General features: G+C 51.5%; 1 protein-coding gene across 1 annotated transcript in view; it reads left to right on the forward strand.

The window, feature by feature from the left end:
• Positions 1–2705: 2705 nt before the first annotated feature.
• The window catches only part of IGSF21 (immunoglobin superfamily member 21), a 164616-nt gene continuing 146535 nt past the window's right edge, over positions 2706–20786 (forward strand). Inside the window, exon 1 of the mRNA XM_065421377.1 lies at positions 2706–2781. Within this exon, the coding sequence (XP_065277449.1) occupies positions 2758–2781 (24 nt within the window). The 5' untranslated portion in view covers positions 2706–2757. The remainder of the gene's footprint in view (positions 2782–20786) is intronic.

A 20786-nucleotide genomic window follows, 5' to 3' on the forward strand; every position in this document is an offset into this window, starting at 1 on the left:
GGGCCTGAGATGGCTGTAGCTACAGAGTGGGGAGGGATCATGGGACACAGGAAATGCTGAAGCTAAAAATCGATGGGGAGTGATATCTCTGAATCAGAAAAACCTCCAGTCCCGACTTGTGGCCCGCTCCACACCACCAGCTTTCTGACCCTGGATGGCTTCTGCGGAGGGGCTGCCTGCTGGACCTGGGACAAACTAGACTCAATCTCCAGACTCCTGTTGTGACCTGAAACGAATGTGAACACCTGGTCTGTCCCCTTCCCCGCGATGAGCCAGGCTGGGTAGGAGAGCAACTGCGTGTCCCATGGGTCACCTAGGAGCAGGTGCTGCTTGGGCATTAGCCAATCTCCACTGCCTGCTCAGAGATGAGTACGCTCTTCCCAGCACTGACCCGTGGGACTCCAGGTCTTCTAGCAGCACCGGGCACTGTCCTATCACTCGGCCTGCCCTGCTGCTCCCTTCTCTCTGCTATCCAGACTCGACACGCCTGCTTGGAAAGAGGTGGGACGGGTCCATCTCTCTGCACTGGCTTCCCTGCCCTCCCTTGAAGCAGACCGCCCCTGCCCAGCAGCTGTGCCTTCCATTGCTGCTGTAACCAGCAAGCCTGGGTACCTTTATAAGCACCTGCTCCGCCAGCCAGACGCGGGCTGTGTGACTCATATGGGGTCGCGTGTCCCCTTTCCAAACAATCACCCTCAGAGTCGCTGTCTGGGGGATAATTAATCCTGAGATTCACCTTGAGAGAAGACAGTAGGTGTCATTCAGCCCGATCCTCCCACCTGAAGCCTCCCCCCATCGCACACTGGACCTGTTGGCCTTAAAGAGATCGGACCCCCTTCTTTTATTTTTCTCCGTAGATCTGTTGGCATCGAGATATATCCGGGGGCAGGGAAAGATGAACTGTCCAGGTTGCTGGACAATTCAAAACACTCCACATTGATCTCGTCAGCATTTCTGGTAAACCTCCCCTTGATGTCAGTGGGAGCAAGGCAATGCCACATGTTTCTGAAATGCTCCATGTATAGCAGGAACAGATTTCATTCTGCCAGCCCTGCTGTAAATCCATTGAACTCGCTGCTGTAAAGGTGCAAGATCAGACTGGCCGGACTGTTAGTGTGGCGATTGACACACCAGAGACTTCCTGCTCTTTAAGCTGGTGCGGCAGAAAGCGGTATACGTTTTTTAATCATTTTGGTGGATAGTATCAATGATTATTTTTCTGTTTTTTTTTATTGATTTTAAATGTTCACAGTTGCAGGAAATTGTGGGAAGTCAGACCATGGGGGAGATCAGATAATTATTTAATGGTAGTAGATGCTGAGATTCAAAAAGGTAAAGCCACTAAAACACAAATATTGGATGTCACGTGTCAGAATATACAAAGTAAATATCCCTACCTCGAACTTTAGTAAGTTCTCGAGCAGCGTTTTTCTTACTTTGCCTTTCTGTATATTTCAGTTATTTCTGGTTTGGGTGTGTATGGTGAAATTGACATTTATTGACATTCCCTGATAAAAATCGAATCCTTCCAAGTCTTCCTATAAACCTGACTCAATTTGTGCTACTGAGCTTGGCTCTTAAGCTGAAAGCCATAACAGTCCCATAGCCCCTGTGAACGGGGCATAGCCAGGAACATCTCTCTCTCTCTCTCTCTCTCTCTCTCTCTCTCTCTGATCAGGGGTTACGCTTCCAACTTGTGTAGCCATTTAAACCAGTGCAAAGAGGTGTAAAACGCAGCGTCACCGACTCAAATCGCGATCACGAATCTTACGGTATCTGGTGTTTTACTTACGGTCCCAGCTCTGGGAGTCATGTGATTACATGAGCCTCTCAGCTTTCAAGAAAAAAAAAAAAAAGGTAACTTGCTAGCCCTCCTGTTTGCGGAGGAAAGCTTGGGAACAGAACCCGAGTGTAAGCCAATGTCATGATTTTGAGGGCCTGACTCGGGCTATTTTTTGCACATTTGGTGTTGGCGATGCTGAAAACTTTAACCCCCCCGGTGCGGGGGAGGGGCAAATCATTTCTGATTATTACACCTCTACCTTGGTATAACGCTTTCCTCGGGAGCCAAAAAATCTTACCGCATTATAGGTGAAACCGCGTTCTATCGAACTTGCTTTGATCTGCCGGAGTGCGCAGCCCCGCCCCTCCCGGAGCGCTGCTTTACCGCGTTCTATCCGAATTTGTGTTATATTGGGTCGCGTTATATCGGGGTAGAGGTGTATTTGCAATACCAGGCCCACATCGCGCCAGGCGCTGTACAAACATAGAATGAAAAGATGGCTGCTGCCAAAGAGGCTTGCAATCTAAAAAGGCAACGGATGGAGACCGATGGGGGAGTACACGGGAACAGTGAGACACTATTGGCCTGCATTGTAGGCCGTAGTCTCTGCACAGCAGCAGTAGTGATTTGCACCCCCGGCACTGGTGTAAATGACTCCCCGAGGGGCAGGTCAGAGGGAAATTGGACTCAATTATTGTTCCTTGAGGATGCGGTCGTGTCTGCAGGAGGAGGAGGCAGAGGAGTGAATAGAGGGTGGGCACGTGGAAGCCAGTCTGCATTTCCATCGCCACTTGGGACCAGTTTTCCAGCTCACTTAGGCCTGCGCCCGCTTCCCAGCCCTGCCTTGGCTCACGTTTGTGTTTCTCTTCCTCCGGTATTTCACAGGCTACCTGACTGTCAGCATTGAGCCGCTTCCGCCTGTGGTGGTCGGGGATGCCGTGACTTTGAAATGTAACTTCAAGACGGATGGCAGGATGCGGGAGATAGTCTGGTACCGGGTAAGTGACCGTCCATTAACCCTCCTGGGACTGGGACAGGGACAGGGTCAGGCAGGCTGTTCTTCCAGCGCGTGGTGTGAGGCTGGAGGGATGTCAGAGGAAACTGTCAAGAGGTTTCTTGGTGATGGAAGCATCGATTACCCAGCCATAGCTGCCTCGTCCGATCTAAAAGGAGATGAGACAGGAAGGCTTGGGTTGGCTTTGTTTTGCTTTTAAATGAATGGCAAAGAAATAGTCGTGAGATCATCCCCAGGGTCCTTCTGACACTCGCTCCAGTAGTTTTGTGATGTTCCTTCAGTGGGTTTTGGCGCTTGGCAGTTTAACTAACAGGGCCTTGCAAAGAAAGGGAAAAAGCGGTGGCTGTTTACATCCGCTGGCCATGATGGTGTCTGGAAGATTATTGCTAGGGACGCCCTTTGCTATCAGGGCTGTTTGGAGCTGGGGCTCCCATTAGCCCCACTGGAGAGAGACGAGACTTCATTGCAAAGCATAGATTTGGCTCCCAGAGTTCAGGGGGTCTGGATCTGGCGTTATACAGCCAGGGGCCAACTGCAAAGCTCTGATTTGGATTGGGACTTTCCCAGTGTTTGGATCTGGGAGTTTCCTTCCCGCCAAGCTGTAGCTCCCAACGTACACAAGTGTGGCCTTACATCCCAAGAGAGTCTTAAACCGGCCATTGTATGTTATTTCCATGCTGGGGCAGTCAGCTGCCAAAGTATGCATCTCCCTGCCCCCTTGGGAGCTGGCCATGCTACCATAATGCCACGTCCAGGCCAGGCACAATGCCAGTGGAGTCAGAGTCAGCTCAGAGTGACAGAGAGAGACCTCCACTCTGCCCAGGGAACACGATCCTGCTCTCTTGTCGGGCCAAAGTGATCTCTCTGCATAAGCAGGTAGCAGACTCTCTTCAGGGAGAGGGCAGCTGGGTCAGTGCTGGGCAGAAGCCTGGGTGAAGGCTGGGCTAGGTCTGAATTGGGAGCAAAAGCAAATCTGGTGCCTGTAACTCTACCCCGGCGAGCACCAGCCAGAATGGGTCGTTTGCGTTCTCGACGACTTCGCCCATCTCGCTTTGCCTGTGTTTGAACGGAAATCAAACTCGGTGTTTATCTGACTTTCCCTGCGAACGGCTGGGGTGACCGCGGCGAGCATCTCTGGCTGGGGGATGGAACGGATGGGGTGACAGCGGCGCGCATCTCTGGCTGGGGGACGGAACGGATGGGGTGACAGCGGCGAGCATCTCTGGCTGGGGGGACGGAACGGATGGGGTGACAGCGGCGAGCATCTCTGGCTGGGGGGACGGAACGGATGGGGTGACAGCGGCGAGCATCTCTGGCTGGGGGGACGGAACGGATGGGGTGACAGCGGCGAGCATCTCTGGCTGGGGGGACGGAACGGATGGGGTGACAGCGGCGAGCATCTCTGGCTGGGGGGACGGAACGGATGGGGTGACAGCGGCGAGCATCTCTGGCTGGGGGGACGGAACGGATGGGGTGACAGCGGCGAGCATCTCTGGCTGGGGGGACGGAACGGATGGGGTGACAGCGGCGAGCATCTCTGGCTGGGGGGACGGAACGGATGGGGTGACAGCGGCGAGCATCTCTGGCTGGGGGGATGGAACGGATGGGGTGACAGCAGCGAGCATCTCTGGCTGGGGGATGGAACGGATGGCTCGCACAAGCATGCAAATTTCTGTGCGTCGGCTCTATTTAAAACATGAAATCAGTGCATCGTAATGACAGGTCAGAGGTGCCGCACGGCACAGCGTGTGTTAAATGGACTGAGACGCATTTGAAACCTGGGGTCAGGGAACTCGCCTGCACAGATTGCACAATGAACGGCAAGCCGCGTCCTCCTGATCGATGGACTAATCCGGTGCCCATAGAAGTGAGGGGCTAAGTGCAAACCGGGGTAAACCGGGCTTTGTGCAGGGCAGTGCTGGGCCAACTTCTTTCACAGAGCTCTGCCAGTGCGCCTCAGTGCTGACCTGCTGTCCCAGTCGCTGGTCCCCACCCAGCTCTGCCTCTCAGCCTCCACTACACTGGAATTCACAGCTCTGCTGACACGCCTTGCTCCTTAATCTCTCAGCCCTCTGTATTATACAGGCTGCAGCTCCCTGGCTGTACAAGCTACTCATGTATCTCAACCTGTTAACACGTAGTCCTGGAAGGCTGTGCGTTAATGAGGGGCCTGGGAGCCCCTCAAACAACCAGCCAGTTGTGCCAGATGACGTCCATGGTGGTGGTTCTGTGGTGACATTGCCCAGCCCAGGTGCATGGAGGTGAAAGGCGGATGCACTAGCCCTGGTGCTACCTAGCTCCCCAAACACTTAACAAACAAACCCGTTTAGGTTCACCCGTGGGACAGCAACATTAGCTTCAGTAGAGCTCCACCAGCCTTGAATTTAGCCCTCAGTCCTTTAATCCCCAGATGCTTTTCCCCAATGTGCATCCCTCCCTTCCCTGCTGCTATCTTCAAAGAGCCCACGGTGGCTGCACGCGAGGAAATCAGCCTCGTGAGCAGGAAACACTGGAACAGACCCTGACTTGTTCCTTTGAGGTCTGGGAAGCTGTTCTCCCTTTTCCAGCGTTGTTTGCATAGATGCATTCTAAAGTGGAGAGAGAAATCATCAATCTGTGTGTGTGTGTGTGTGTGAGAGAGGGAGAGAAATCTACCTGTGGGTGTGGGAGCATGGATCAGATATGTGGATGTGGATGTGCTACTCGTGGGGGAATTCTGCGCCACTGCGCATGTGCAGAATTCATGTCCCCTGCAGATTTCTTTGCTTTCCTGCAGCAAAATGACTTTCTGAGGGGGAAGCAAAGGGACGCCACAAAAGCGGTCATGCGACCCTCCCCAGCAGTGTGTTTTGGGTGCCCATGGCAGCTGGCAGAGAGGTAAATCACTGTGGGGCGGGGCTGGGGAAGGCCTGGCTGGTGGCTCCTACCCTGCTCCAGCCTCATCTGCTAGTCCGGCTGAGCTGGGGAGGATGGGACTCCTCTTCCCCTGCACAATGGCGCAGAATGCCCTCAGGAGTAATGTACTGATGATTCATGCATATGGGAGAGGGCGTGATCTCTCTTTCTGTGTGTGTGTGTGTGTGTGTGTGTGTAAGTCCTGTGTATGGCTGTGGGTGTGCAAGTGGATGTCATCTGTTTGTGTATGGACATGTGGGATCTGAGAGTGTGTACGTTTGTGAGAAATGCATGTTCGTGATCTCTGTGTTTATGTGCAGGTGTGTTGTCTGGGTGTGCGAGATCCATAACTGTCTGTATGAGAGATCCATGTCTGTATAATCTATGTATAAACACTTGTGATCCATGTGGGTGTATGTATGCACCTGTTTGCCTATGTGTTTGTGTGTATGTGTGTGCGTAAGTGCATGTGGGAACTGTGTGTGTGTGTGTGTGTGTGTGTGTGTGTGAGAGAGACCAGAGAGAAAGGTCTGTGTCTCAGATAAAGACCAGCGCTTATTAGCAAACTGTCTGAGCTCATTTAGCTCCAGGTCACTTGGACAGCAGAAAAGCCAAAAGGTCTGTTTATATTGCAGAAATGTATTAAACCTCTTCAGAGCATCATGGGAATTTATCTCCGCCTGCCAATTTTGTCTGTCTTTTTCCGCACCTCACAAATTGTCCTCGGTGTTTTAGTGGCTGCTGCCCTGGGGTCACAGCAAGCCAGACACCTCTGGAACGCAGAGAGATCTCTGTGGTGTGATAAACACCGCTACTTCCCAGCATAGCCCCCTCCTTAGTGCTCCAGCCCCGGGTGGGTGGGTGGGTGGGTGTGTGAACACGCCCTCGCATGAGTGTCTAACGTGGACCCCGTGGTTGGCACAGGGAACCACAGTTCTTTCTCTCTGGTCTCTCTCTCTCTCACACACACACACACACACACACACACACACACACACACACACACACACACACACACACACAGTTCCCAAGGTAGACTTCGGTTTGATAGCTAGTGTACTGCGCAGAACTGGAGGAGATGCGCATGGAATACTAGGGACTTGCTTTCCAGGGGGTCCGTGAGGGACTGGGGCTTGGGACCGGGGACCCAAGATGGGATGGCGAAGACTGTTTCACCAGCCCCCAAGCTACGGGGAAATGGGGCTGGAGAGCGGATCCTGCTCCGGCAGAAGAAGCCAAATAGCATATTGTGGCCTTCGTTCCTTCACCTTGGCCTCCCATGACACAGACTCGGAGCAGTGGGTTCAGCGTCCATCCCAAACCTACCATAGTATGAATAGCCTAAGGCTTCCTTTGAACTTTCTGGGCTCTGCCATTCACACTGTATCCCAATGGACATGACCACTAACTCCATCTCCTAATGCGCTCTGCCATGAGCACCGTATCCTCTATCACAGCAGAAGGAGCGATATCAGGGACTGATTGTTATTGTGCTCTGTTATTACTATTGATCCGTGTGATGGTTGCACTTAGAGACACAACCAGAATCAAGGCCCCATTGTGTTAGGCGCTGTATGTACCAGTACCCTGCTGAACTCTGCCATCAACTCGGTATCCCCTCGGAGAGCAGAGGTTGGTACAGTCTCAACCAGTCACTATCCCTTGGGATAACAGGGTTAATATCATGGCCTGCATCCAGGAAGGCCCCTGCTGATGATACTCAATCTGCTGGTCTCCTGAACTCTTGTTTGGCTGGTCATAGAATCATAGAACTGGAAGGGACCTCGCAAGGTCATCTAGTCCAGTCCCCTGCACTCATGGTAGGACTAAGTATTATCTAGACCATCCCTGACAAGTGTTTGTCCAACCTGCTCTTAAAAATCTCCAATGATGGTGATTCCACAACCTCCCTAGGCAATTTATTCCAGTGCTTCACCACCCTGACAGGAAGTTTTTCCTAATGTCCAACCTAAACCTCCCTTACTGCAATTTAAGCCTGTTGCTTCTTGTCCTATCCCCAGAGGTTAAGGAAAACAATTTTTCTCCCTCCTCCCTGTAACAACCTTTTATGTACTTGAAAACTGTTATCAAGTCCCCTCTCAGTCTTCTCTTCTCCAGACTAAACAAACCCATTTTTTTCAATCTTCCCTCATAGGTCATGTTTTCTAGACCTTTCATCATTTTTGTTGCTCTTCTCTGGACTTTCTCCAATTTGTCCCCATCTTTCCTGAAATGTGGTGGCCAGAACTGGACACAATACTCCAGTTGAGGCCTAATCAGCGCAGGGTAGAGCGGAAGAATGACTTCTCGTGTCTTGCTTACAACACTCCTGCTAATACATCCTAGAATGGTGTTTGCTTTTGTTTGCAGCCGTGTTACATGCCCGCACAAGCCTGTGCATTGATTCAGATCATCTGCGACTCCCCTTCCCCTCGGCACCAGCCCTCGTTCATTCTGACTCCTGGCTGCTTCTGTAATCTCCTGTCTGTCCTCAGGACGTGGGAGAGGACCAGACAGAATCGGTCACCGGGATTTGACTGTCGGAGGAAGTTCCTGAGCATCAGAGCCGCAGCTTAGTTTGCCGTTAGGCGTGAGGACACAAAGATTATTGTCTTCAAATTCTGTCCATGCAAGCCCGTCTCAGGTAGCTAAATTTAGCCCTGGAAGTGTGATTTCCAGCCGTCTCCGTCTGACTTAAGCCATGCTATGTTTAACTGACAAGAGCACTGTTTTTTCCTCGCCGTGGAAAGATTAAAGGTGAAAGGGAGCTGCAATGACAGACTCATTCTGAAACTAAATCGAAGCGTGGGGATTTTTCTCCTTCCTGGCTTCTCCCCTGTTTTTGCACCATGGCCCGTGCTCTGTTCCAGCCGGGCCCAGTGATATGATGGGAATCTTTCCAATAATGTCAGGGAGCTTTGGATCATGGCCTTGGAGAGCAGGTGTGAGCCGGGGGCGGATCAGGTTTCTTATTAGCGAATTTAGTGCTGATGAAAGATTGGTGGATGGACAGCCCTGAAAAGCCACGTCCTTGATTTATCCACAGAACAGGGACAGCATCAGCAGTCGCGACGCACTCCCCCTCTACCCCCACGCCAATGTGCTTGGAGCCCGACCTGCAGGGACCACTTGGAAAAGGCAGAGATGGTTTCTCAGGTGTGAACCGAAGACAGTGGATTTACACCAGCTGAGGATCTGGCCCTACAGATCTTTAATCCAATCTCTAGCTTAATTTTTGATGGTCCATTTACTGCAATCCAGACACCCAGCAATGTAGGCGTGAGCCCTCCCCTCCTTTCCTCCTCTTCTTTCGTTCCCTTCTGTTTTCCATGGATCTTTCCCCGGCGGATGCTGAAAGCTCCAGTCGCAGTCTCCTACTTACTTAAAAATGAATGATGCTCTTGAGTGAGCTGGTGCAGAGAGACAGGGGCTGTGGAGTTATATTTACACAATTTGTAAATCATTCTGACAAGGCTTTTCTGCAAGATGCTGGCACCAGTTGTGCAGGACAGCTTCGTCACTTGTGTGGTTTGTTTTAAAGAAGCAAGAAGGGCCCTTCCTCGTGGCAGCCCAGGTTCACGCCAGCCGAGGATCAGGCCCGTTGCTGTGTAGATCTCCAATCAAACAAGGTTCGCGTTGCTGTCACTGTGACGAAGTGGGACTGTTCTTAATGTTTCCTCTGAATACTGTAAGGGTCCCTCCGTTTCCCCTATGCATTTCTTAAGTCTCTAGGTGGTAGAATAAGGCGGTGTGATTGTTGCAGAGCAAAGGGTCAGTGTACATAAATGGCCGACACTCTGTCTCCTGGCAACTAATGGCCGGGGCCCTTCCCCCCTGCAAGGTGATAGCTAAAGGTGTTGGAGAACAAAGGAATCAGGTGATCTCCTGGCCTGGGAAAGGAACAAAGCAAAGGAGGAGGGGCTGGAGAGTCAGTTTGGAGCTAGCTGGGGACGGGGAGTGAGGGCAGACGTGGGTGTCTGGCTCGCTGCCCCCCAAAATGGATCCGGCTGAGGGGTCCTGTTCTCTGTACCTACAAGCTCTGTTTTAGACCCTGTTCCTGTCATCTAATAAACCTCTGTTTTACTGGCTGGCTAAGAGTCACATCTGACTGCGAAGTGGGGGGGCAGGGCCCTCTGGCTTCCCCAGGGCCCCGCCTGAGTGGGCTCGCTGTGGGAAGCGCACGGAGGGGCAGAGGATGCTGAATGTTCCAGGGTCAGACCCAGGAAGGTGGAAGCCATGTGAGCTTCTTGCCCTGGAGACAGTCTGCTCACAGAGAGGAGACTTCACCAGAGTCCTGACTGGCTTCGTAGGGAGCAGTTCCAGAGCATCGCCCGGGGACTCTGTGACAGTCACCAGACCCGAGTGGCCCAGAAACAAACTATTTTCCTGCTTTCCAAGCATTTTGCACGGGTGGAAGATACCAGCATGGGTTTCTTCTCCTCTCTGCCACAAAGGTTAAGGGGCGTGCCCAAAGCCACAAAAGCTCAAGTGCCAAGATTAGAACTCAGAGCCCCGAGCCTCTTGCTCACTGCACTCCACAGAGCTGCCCTCCGTACTTCACAGCCACCCGGCAGGAAAGGTATGTGGGGTAAAACATGCTCTAAAAGGCTGCATCCCTAGTCAAGAAAGCATGTTTGATTTTAAGCATGTGCTGAAGTCCCATGGAAGTCAATGAGACTTGAGCATATGTCTAAGTATTCGTCTAGAGCTGCCTCTTGTGTGTCCCAGCGGCACGGTGCATGGGTCCAAAAAGGGGGCTGGTGGACTCCTATGCAGTGAAGTGGATAAGGCCCTATAAGGGTACCTCTACATTGTACCCTAAGTCTGGGTCCGTGGAACCCGGACTCGTAGACGCCATGTTTCCAGGGGACGGCTCCGCACTTGAGCGTCCGCACTACAGTGTAAACCTGGGTTTACAATTGCTAGCCTTGGGGCTCGCAGCCGTGCTAACGTCCACACTGCACTGCGCAGCCCTTCTGGCTCAGGTCTCTGGCTTGACCTGTATCCAAACTGCAAAATGACAGGGCTTGGACTCGGGCTCTGACCCACCCCTTGACCAGATCATAGGCCCCGGTCCCTGAGCGTTTGCTGACCCGAGTCAGACTGTTTTGTGTGTGGACAGAAGTGGGCCTTGGGCTCAAACCTGAGTCAGAGCCTGGGCTTAGTGTGCAGTGTAGACATAACCCGAGAAACCGTAAACAGGTGCCAGACTATAGGACTCTGCTTTGATTGGCCTTTTCTCTGAGCTAGGAAAAAGCATCACAAGGGAGCGATGCAGCTTTGGAGGTCCAGAGATGCTCTTTACTCCCCGTATTTAAAATGACTGCCGGAAGCCGTGGGAACCGCATCCTTGCGCACCCGGGAAAAGGGGGAACGTTCAGAGATAAAAATAAAAGCCGGGTTATTTCCTTCCACCTCCTCTCTGGATGGCTGTTCAAAATGAAGAGTGTAATTTGCTTGGCCGCCCCAGCGCATCATCTTATCACCAAGGGCTGGAACGCGTCTCCGAATGGGGAGGATTATGCAAATAGGAAATCCGCTTTGGAGAAAGTGGGCTAATCCAATATTACAGAGCAGGGCTGCGACTGAGCGGAAAAGGGAAACAAAATGAGAAAAAGAGAACGGAGCGGGGGTGGGGGCGAGAACTCACCTAGGGCTAAACGCCCCCCTGTGTAAAAGGCCAGAACCGGTGCACCAGTAAAGCCCTCAAGCAATGCACAGGGCTTGTGGCACAGGGTGACTGTCACCCAAACGGGGTGGACGTGATGGCATAACGGGGAGAGAGACTTGCTTGACCCTAATTCTGAGCCCCGTCCTGTGCAACAGCTCCCGTCACGGGGCTGCTCCGTAGCAATCGGCTGCAGCAAGGGATTGCAGGGAGCCGCTATCCCCAATGCAGGTGCTGGATCCCGTCGTAGCTCATTGATTGAGATGAGTCAGTATTGGGAAAGAGTCCTCAGAAAGTGGGGGCAGGGGGGTGCTCACTGGGGGTTCTGCCCTCTGTGTGAGATTCCCCCTGCAGATGTCTGTATAGTTACAGAACGGGCCATGCTGACAGATGCACCTTTTTACGGCTATAACCGAGTTGAAAATAAGTGTATTTAACACCAGTTTTAACTGCATCTGCTTTTGAAGAGACACAGCTAGAGCGGTGCAAAATCTGAGCACAGACAAGCGCGAATTCAGCCGCACAGCAATGCCGTGGGCTGTTCAATAAATGCGACTTTCCACCCCAAAGGAGGCTGCATTCCAGGGGCTGATACAGGGTTGATATCGCTTTCAGCTTGGGATGAAAGGTGCTCCAGAAGGACAAGACAGAGCTATGTTATGATCGAAGGCTATTCGCCATGCTTTGAAATCTCTCTTAAGGTTTATAAGGACTTTAGAAACCCCTCTCACACTCTAACAGTGTACCGTAGATCAATGCAAATGGTCTTACACACATACACAAAAGCCAGTGACACTCTCTCTCTCTCTCTCTCTCTCTATATATATATATATATATATATATATGAAAAAGGATGGGAAATATCTTTGTACCAAACAGAATTATATACTGGGTAAAGAATAGCTTAAAGGTACAGAGCCCATTATTAGTGGAGCTTTGAACAATAAGGAGGTATCAAGAAAAAAAAATCCTACAGGAAGAACTCCTATTTCATCAGATGTCACCAGCCCAATTAGCCATCTCTGTCTCTTCCCCCCCCCCCACACCCCCTTTGCCGGCAAACATACAACTAAAGAGCTGGGCTTTCAGACCCAGGGAAACTTTTAGTTGGCCAAGCTTCCTCTGATGAAGCCACTTCCCCCACTGTGTTTTTCATGTTCAGTCGGAAACTCTGCCAAGTGCTACCTGCGGGAGTTGGAAGGATTCAAAGATTACGCGACAGCTGCAAAGTTTCTCAAAAAGTGGGTCAGGAGATGAATTGCATCCAGATCTCAGCGCCCTTCCTAGTCTGTCTTTGTTATGAGCCATTTCATTTTGCCCTTAGCCAGTTTCCCAATAGGTGGTACTCGGGTTTAAGAGGGGGAGCTGCCCAAATCTAAGCCACGATCAATACTGTCATCTTTCAGTCTCCAATGGGATAACAACATGCAGCTGTTAGGATAATCCCAGGGATGTATTTTCCTTGGACATTCCAGATGGGCAGAGGATTTATTTTGTTTCACAAGTATTCACTAGTGAACTCATTTTCACAAGCATTGGTGAATATCACTCTGGGCAACATTGTAGCAATTCTACTGTGGCCTTAGTGGTAAAAATGGAAGGAGAATCTGCATTCTAAGGGGAAAAGTTAGGAATATTTTACAAACGTTCCATGGTGGAAATTTGCGATTTGCTCAGAAAAACGGTACCATCGTCACATTGAGAAAAGGAAAGTGTGGGTGGGTAGTGCAGCAGTTTTCTGTTTGCAGAAGCTGATTTTCTGCTTTACCAAAAACTCAATCTGGGATTTTCGTTTATGGGCGGTGAGAACCGTTTTTGGCTCCTAGTCGAGGATGAAGCATGTTCAACAGTTGGCCAAATTACTTCTGCCTACCTCGATCCCTTTGGAAATCCCAGAGAACGCAGTTCCCTTCCTTCTCCTGTCTACAAAATATAGTTTCCAGTACCTGTTTAAAGAACCCTATTGGTTTTGTCCCTTGTGGATGTTCTCAGACTTTTCCATAAGGGCAGGGTTTGGCAATTACTGGATACATGCACCTGCAGCCAGACCCCCAAGAACTGTAGCCTTTTCAGCTCTCAACAACCAAACAGGCATGGGCTGTGTCAGTCCTTGGATGCTCCAACGTAGGCCGTAGTTTGGTTGGCGGCACTCCTCTCGCTGTCTGGACTGAGCCAAGAGGAGATGGCTAGATCTGCATCTTAACCCGCTGTGGTCATTACAGATCGCAGGGTTTCAGAAGAACAGTGTAACCCCAATGTCCTGGTCAGATTCCACCTTGGAATCTGCCTACTGGAAGCCTAATCCTGTGAGGTACTGAGTACCTCCAACTCCCACTGAACTCACTTCTGCAGATCATAGAATATCAGGGTTGGAAGGGACCTCAGGAGGTCATCTAGTCCAACCCCCTGCTCAAAGCAGGACCAATCCCCTGACAGATTTTTGCCCCAGATCCCTAAATGGCCCCCTCAAGGATTGAACTCACAACCCTGGGTTTAGCAGGCCAATGCTCAAACCACTGAGCTATCCCTCCCCCCTTGATAAGACTCCAAAACCCCTCCTGCAGCGTCAGCTGACATGTTCTTTGCTTCCTGTCTGAGGGTCCAACCCCATAAACATTGTCCTGATGAATAGTAACTTGACTCACATGCATAAGTATTTGCAGGGCTGGGGCCTTCAACTGTAGCGTGGTCCTTAAAGAGCTGTGATGTTTCACCCCAGAGCTGCTTGCACCCTCCACGGTGGATGAAGCAGTATTTGCATGTCGCTGTGGGGTGCAAGGGGCTATCGAAATATCAGCGAATCGACAGACAGCATCAAGGTTGGTAGGGACCATTCCGTTCCTTTCTGCCTTTTGAAGCCAGAGTCCCTGCTTGCAAATCTGTTTGCAAAGTCCGTATAATTTTCTGAACTCCGAGAGAACACAGGGATGTGCCAACAATAGAGCTGAGATCAGAAGAGATCATTATGGCACGGTACCAAAGGCTGGTGAGACTGCAGCTGGGATATTTGGGAACCGTACTACAGAGAGGATAATGAAGAATCGGAAGAGATGCAGAAGAGGGTAATTGGGCTGATAAAGAGTCTCTGGGGTTAGCATTACGAGGAGAGGAGAGGGTAATGAAGTTTATATTCATTAAAAAGAGGAGATTAAGATGGGACATGATTCAGCTGTAAAAAATCCGGAGAACAATGGAGAAGGTGGATGGCACGGATCTATGGCAGAAGGAAGACGGGATCAGAAACAAGAGGGAGCGTGAACTGGGTTGGAGGCGGGACGGCGCGTGAAGGGAGCTCGGGGCAGCATTCTGACACCCATGGGGTAATCACCTCATGAAACATGCATCTCCCCAGTGAAAACGCAGGCACCTACCACGGCAGAGGTTAACGCTAGGTACATATGGTAGGTGCTGGTGCCTAGAATTGCAGATGGGCCTCACTAGAAGCATTTCAGTCTGGAAGGAGGAAACAGAAGGCATAGAGGGTGGGACTCAGAACAACTGACTCAAAGCTATTGTTCCTTTAAAAACAATAATTCTAGGGGCCCAGGTCTCAGGAGCGACCCTACAATAACAAAGCACAAGGACTGCAGTCCAACATTCATGGGCTGGCCTAGAGAAACAAACAAACCAAAAAAGAGACTTCGCCTAGCACCTGTGAAAGACCCAACAATACCAAGCCAGTGTATGCAGCCAGAATTAATGGGCAGCCCTACAATAATAGATCATAGGGCATAGCCTAGTCCTTATAAACAACCCTAGAATAACAATACAGAAGATGCAATATAGTCCCCCCAAACACCCCTGCAATAATAACCCAGTGGGCCTATTCTTGTGCAGCCCTACAATGACAAACCATAGGACGTAGCTGAGACCCTACAATAACAAAATGGGACAGAGCACAGTGTTCGTGCAGTGCTGCGATAACAAACATCACCTTGCATGTGCAAAATTCTGTAGCAAATGAGTGAGTGCAACCCATTGCTCTGGAGAGACCCTACAATAACAAACCTACGGGCATGTGCAACAGAGCAGGAAAAAACATCTGTAATGAACAGATTTCAGTCTCAAACTTCCAAAAATCCCTTCAGTCTCCCTTAAATACTCAGCAATGCTAAGATTCCCTGAGCTAAGCAGATCAGTTCAGCAGCAACCTTAGCTGACCCCACAGGAGATGAGGGGGTTGGTAATGGGAAAGGCTGCATTCTCATCACAGCGGTCTGATTTTCCATGGGACTAGCCAGGACTGGACATTTGGGGATTTTGGCATGTGGACAGGTGACACCTGATTCCTGAGGGCTGCCCCTGATCAGACCCTGGGCTGCGCAGGGTGCTAAAACGGTGCACCTACGATATTCTGACTCCCAGTCCTGTGCTTTAGCCACTAGGTCTTCCTTCTCCTTTAAACTGAGCTCACCCAGGCTTTGAACCAAAGATCTCTCGCACACTCAGTAACATCCCCATAGACGAACAAGCCAGATGGCTCCATACAATTTTGAACTGTGTTTCTCGGAGTTTTTCCCTTTCTGCCTTGTCACTTGCCCTATAAATGTTCACGATAAAACACCAGCGACAGGACAGGGAGTATCTCACCTCCACGTTGTTGGTCTGAATCCGGACCAGGAGGGGCACGACAAGAAAGCCATTAGGAATTGATGGCTCTCTGCGGCCCAGGGTAGAATAGTTTGGTGGCCTCGGCTTAGTTGCTAGCAGATTTGTGCTGCCGCGTTGGTTATCACCTAGGGCAAACTTGGGCACCTGGATGCCATTACCCTTGAGGACCCTTTATTCTCCTGCAGATTGGGTTGGCAGAATTTGGCGTTGCCGCGTCGAAATCAGCTCCCGGGGACAAGTGGGGATTCTAAGCACCGGCACCAGAAGCACTAATTGGCCTCCTTGCTAGGAGTGTCGGCAAAGAGGCCTGAATTCTAGACTTCAGATGAACACATGGTGCATTCGGTGGATGAGGAATGCACACCTCTAAGGCCAAGCTTTGGCCCTGACTTAACTGATATCCATGTAGCAAAGGCCTTGCTCCCGCTGCAGCGACAGGGCTATTTTGAGAGGGGAAAATAAGCTGTCTTCTTTCCTCTCTTGTGCCCCACCTTCCTCCATCGTCAGCCTCCTGCTAGGCGCTATTGTTTGTAGAAGGCAGCAGCCCCAGACATCTCATTCCTTTCATCAGAGCGCCCGCGGTTCCCGTTTCCAGGCAGGAGGAGATGCTAATAAATACTGAGCCAAGACAATGAGTCTGTATCCAGAGCATTTTGATCAATCAAAAGTTAAAGAAACGAAAATCAATGCAGGTACGCTGGGGCAAATTGGTCACAGCACATCTCCGTCCGTGTGATGGGATAAACCAACCATCAGCATGGCCCATTGGCTCCTGCTTGCATCCGTTGGCAGTGCAGGTAGAGGCTCAAAATACCCCAGGCCAGCTGGTATGCAGGGCCGGCTTTAGGCCAATTCCACCAATTCCCCCGAATCGGGCCCCGTGCCTAAGAGGGCCCCACGCCCAGTGGCAGGGACGCCCAGAGTGGGGGGCAAGTGCCAGAGAATCCCTTCCCTGGCTAGAGCCACCTTTTTAATTTTTACTCACCCGGCGGCGCTCCAGGTCTTTGGCGGCGGGTCCTTCACTCGCTTCGGGACTTTGGCGGCGGGTCCTTCAGTGCCGCCGAAGACCCAGAGCTAGTGAAGGACCCGCCGCCAAAGACTAGGAGCGCGGCCCGGTGAGTACAAGCCCCACGTGGTTTTTTTTATGTGGTTTTTTTTAGTCATCCCTGCCGGGGCCCCGTCGAAACTGTTTGAATCGGGCCCCGCACTTCCTAAAGCCGGCCCTGCTGGTATGAACTGATGCAGCTCTACCGATGTCCGCGGGACTAGGCCAGTGACACCAGCTGAGAATCTGGCCCCACGCTTGCTACTGTAATGGCTGCTCCAGCTGGTAAATGGGCAGCGATCTGCCACTCTGCAAGCTGGCCGTAAATAAACGAGCGACTCGGCCTTCACATGAAAAGCCAGTGCCATAGAGATGCAAACTGACCGGTTAGGTGGCGCACACAGAGGATGGGATTTAGAAATGCTGTAACCAGACTGAGCCATGGCAGAACCAGTGGCGGAGGTGGATAAACCACAACCTAACTAATGGTAACCCAGTTGGGTCTGGGAAGAGAACCGAAGAAAGAAGAGTGGTAATATAAAGGGCAGGGTGACTTTCAAGGATCACCAAGAGGTGCTGGAACAATTTTACAATTCCCAGCCTTTTATTACAGAGCGAAAACATGCCAGCCACGCAAGAGATTTGCAGCGTTGGAAGGAAAGCCGTCAACTAAGCCAGGGGCTTGCTGTTTAGAAATGAGGGCTGGGGCCAGGGCTGCAAAGGTTGGCTCTCCATGCACGCTGCTCCGGAATTCAAGCTAAGATGCAGAGCTCTGTTTCAGGCCTGTCTCTGTCAATAACACAAGAATAAAAACTATTTTGTCTGAGACCAAGAACTGTAAAATCTCCTTCTTAATTTCCCAGTAATCTAGATCTCCTCCTGCACTACATGCGCTGTAATAATCCTGCTCCTCCTCTCTCTCCGTGCTGGACTCTCTGTCCCGAGAGCCACTGAGTTACATGGCTGCTAAGCTTCCCTTGTGCTCCATTGCAACAAAATCCCGCACTCAAGTATCCGTCTAGCTCTTAGCCCCCCTCCCCCCTTGTCAGCCACTCACGTGTGCCTTGTGCACAAGCAAATGGGATCCTCCGACCCTGGCTTTTGTGACATTTTACTGACCGTGCAAGCAAATAAATGTCTCCCTGGCCCTGTTGCCTGGGGGACATGGTCAGCAAGAGGTGCTGGCATGAGGCAAACCTGAAGGCTCCTTTCCCTCCTTCGCTTTGGCTTCCTTCTCTGCCTGCTCAGGGATTTACCCAAAGCTCCTCCATTTGCTGGCCTATTGTATCACGTCCATAGAAGCCAGAACACCCCTTCCTTTCTTCTCAGTGGGCTTTCCCTGGAAGCCAGGCAGCTTAAGGGCTTGGAGGAAGTGCTGCTGCAGGTCGCAGAATGGACTTGGAGGTTCCTTGCTGTTGGGCGTTGAAGATAAAGCAGATTTCTGGCCCAATGATTTTATGTTCCAAAGGCGGCAGGAGGTGTGTGGGAGAGAGATTGGACCAGAACACAGGGATTCAGGGTGGGATTTATCTGTCTGCTCTGGGGTGTTTCTGGAGCGCTTGTATACCCTGGTGACGTGATGCAATTGGACGAACGACGGTGGTCCTGGGAGAAGCGGGAGCTGGGACTGCTCCTCGCACTGGACTGCAGCCTCAAGCAGCTCAGTGGAAGAGGGAATGTGTGAGTGTCTAAAACCAGTCATGGGTCTAAACCCCCTTCAGGGAAGTTTGGTCCCAGACCCAGGTCCGAACTTAGCCACTGGGCTATTTCTCCATAATGAGCTGACCCGACGGCTCAGGTTCGAGTGCTCTCGATCCAAACTTCATGGCTCGGCTTCATCTCTAGCCAAACCAGAAGAATTGTTAATCAGCGCGTTGGGTGCTTCCTCATTGTTTGCTGCAAAGTTAATAATACTTAGCCCTTTAAATTAGCTAAATCCCTGTAGTGCTTAAGTCTCAAAGCCCTCAAGTGAGCTGTGCATTACCATCCCCGTTTGACAGATAGGGACGCTGAGCCAGGTTGAGTGACTTGCCCATCGCCACGTGGCAGAGTGGGGATTAGGACGCAGGATTACGCGGCTTCTCGCCCGGCGTTCAGTTCACTGGACCAGGCTGAAGTGAAAGCTTTGCTCCAAAGGGAGCTGAGTCAGTCTCGTCGGAGCTGCGGTTCCTCTCCATTTTCTTTTCTTTTTTTTTAACCTGCTACTGCTCACAAATGAATGCGGAAATCATGCCCAAAGTGTCCAGAGCCAGATCTCAGGACCAACTGAGACCTGTTTAGCATAGGACCTGAGGGAGGGGGACTCCCACCTTTATTCTCCCCGTTCCCCCATCCAGAGCCCAATTTGGTCCTTAGCACAATTTAGAGTAGCCACGAGGCTGCTCTAACTTTCTCCTGACTGCAATGGTCTCTAAGGCTACACCCCTTCCCACCTTCCCTTGACCTTGTCCCCGACACGGGGGCCAGAAAAGGGTGATGGAGAGCTGGCTACCCGGGGATACCTAGGAAGCTGGTTAAGCCAGTATTGTGGCCCCTTTTTGCCATTGTAGGGGCACAAAAAGGTTGTATCTGGCCCCTAATATTCCCCTGAGCCTGTACCTTGTTACTGATATAAGAAATGGAGGGAAGGGCGTTGGGGGGAGCTTTCTATCTCTCCATCGGCCACGTTTCCAAGCCACGAGGCAGCCATTTTCTCAGCTCCACCAGCTCAATGATATAAACATCTAGGACAATAGGAAGTGAAAGGACACAATTCTTACCATTAAAAAAAAAAAAAAATCCCCAGAGAGATGGGCCCCAGAGGTAGAGGTGGCTGCACGTTGCCATGGAGACCTCTTCCCGGCACTGACCCCCCCCCAGCGGGTGGAAGCGATGTTCATACAATAAAACCCCCCTTGAGAGATAATTTATACTTCTGCTGCACTTATCAGTGGTGGCCAGAGACGGAAGGGGGGCTGGATGGAGCTGGATGCTGATAGCACGGCAGTGGCCCCCTGGCTGCGTCAGCGTGATAAAGGGAGCTCGCAGCCTCTGGACGCAGTCATTAAAGGGCCTTTCCGCGGGCAGTAGCCGAAGTCGCAGGCATATGGGCGAGAGCGACATAGGGCAAAGGATAGACCCAGCCTGCACTTGGCCCGCTTCACCCCATCCCCGCTTGACTGGGCCCTGCTTAAAGTGCCGGCACGTGCAACCCTGATTCCCGGTCAGTTCTTCCCTGCGCTGAGCAAAGCTGCCTGGGGCTCACACGTCCTGTATTCTGGGGCTGGTGTGGCCTGAGATGTAGGTTAAAGCCTCCTTGGGGCAGCTCTAGCTTATCTTCTGCTTCCCGTGGCACCCCTGCAGGCTGTGGAAAGCAGAGAAAAGCCACCACCCAAGGTGTTCCAGCCAGGCCCCATTCCTACCTCCCCCTCACCCCACGTGTCCCTTTCACCGGGGGATGAGAGCAGAGCCAGGAGAATCAGCACTGAAGTCTCTATAGCAGCTGGGAGACAGCGTTCTGTTCCTTCTAATAGTTCCCTGCACCTTGCTCCTGGATGGCCGCTTGCCAGGAGAAATGCGTTGCTTTCCAGGTTTGGGTACAAACTTCAGGCCTGGTTTTGCCCGACGGTCAAACCTTTTGGTGAGCCGGCCCATGCTTGGGTCTCCAGTGAGCCAACCCCACCCACGGGGCTGCTTTGGGTAGAAACAGAGACAAGCCCAAGTTGGTTGGGGCGATGGGTCGGAGGAATGGAGATGTCAACTTTGTGAGCTGGGTTTTGGGCCCAGTCCC

The sequence above is a fragment of the Emys orbicularis genome, chromosome 22 (genome assembly GCF_028017835.1).
Source record: "Emys orbicularis isolate rEmyOrb1 chromosome 22, rEmyOrb1.hap1, whole genome shotgun sequence".
Taxonomy (NCBI): domain Eukaryota; kingdom Metazoa; phylum Chordata; order Testudines; family Emydidae; genus Emys; species Emys orbicularis.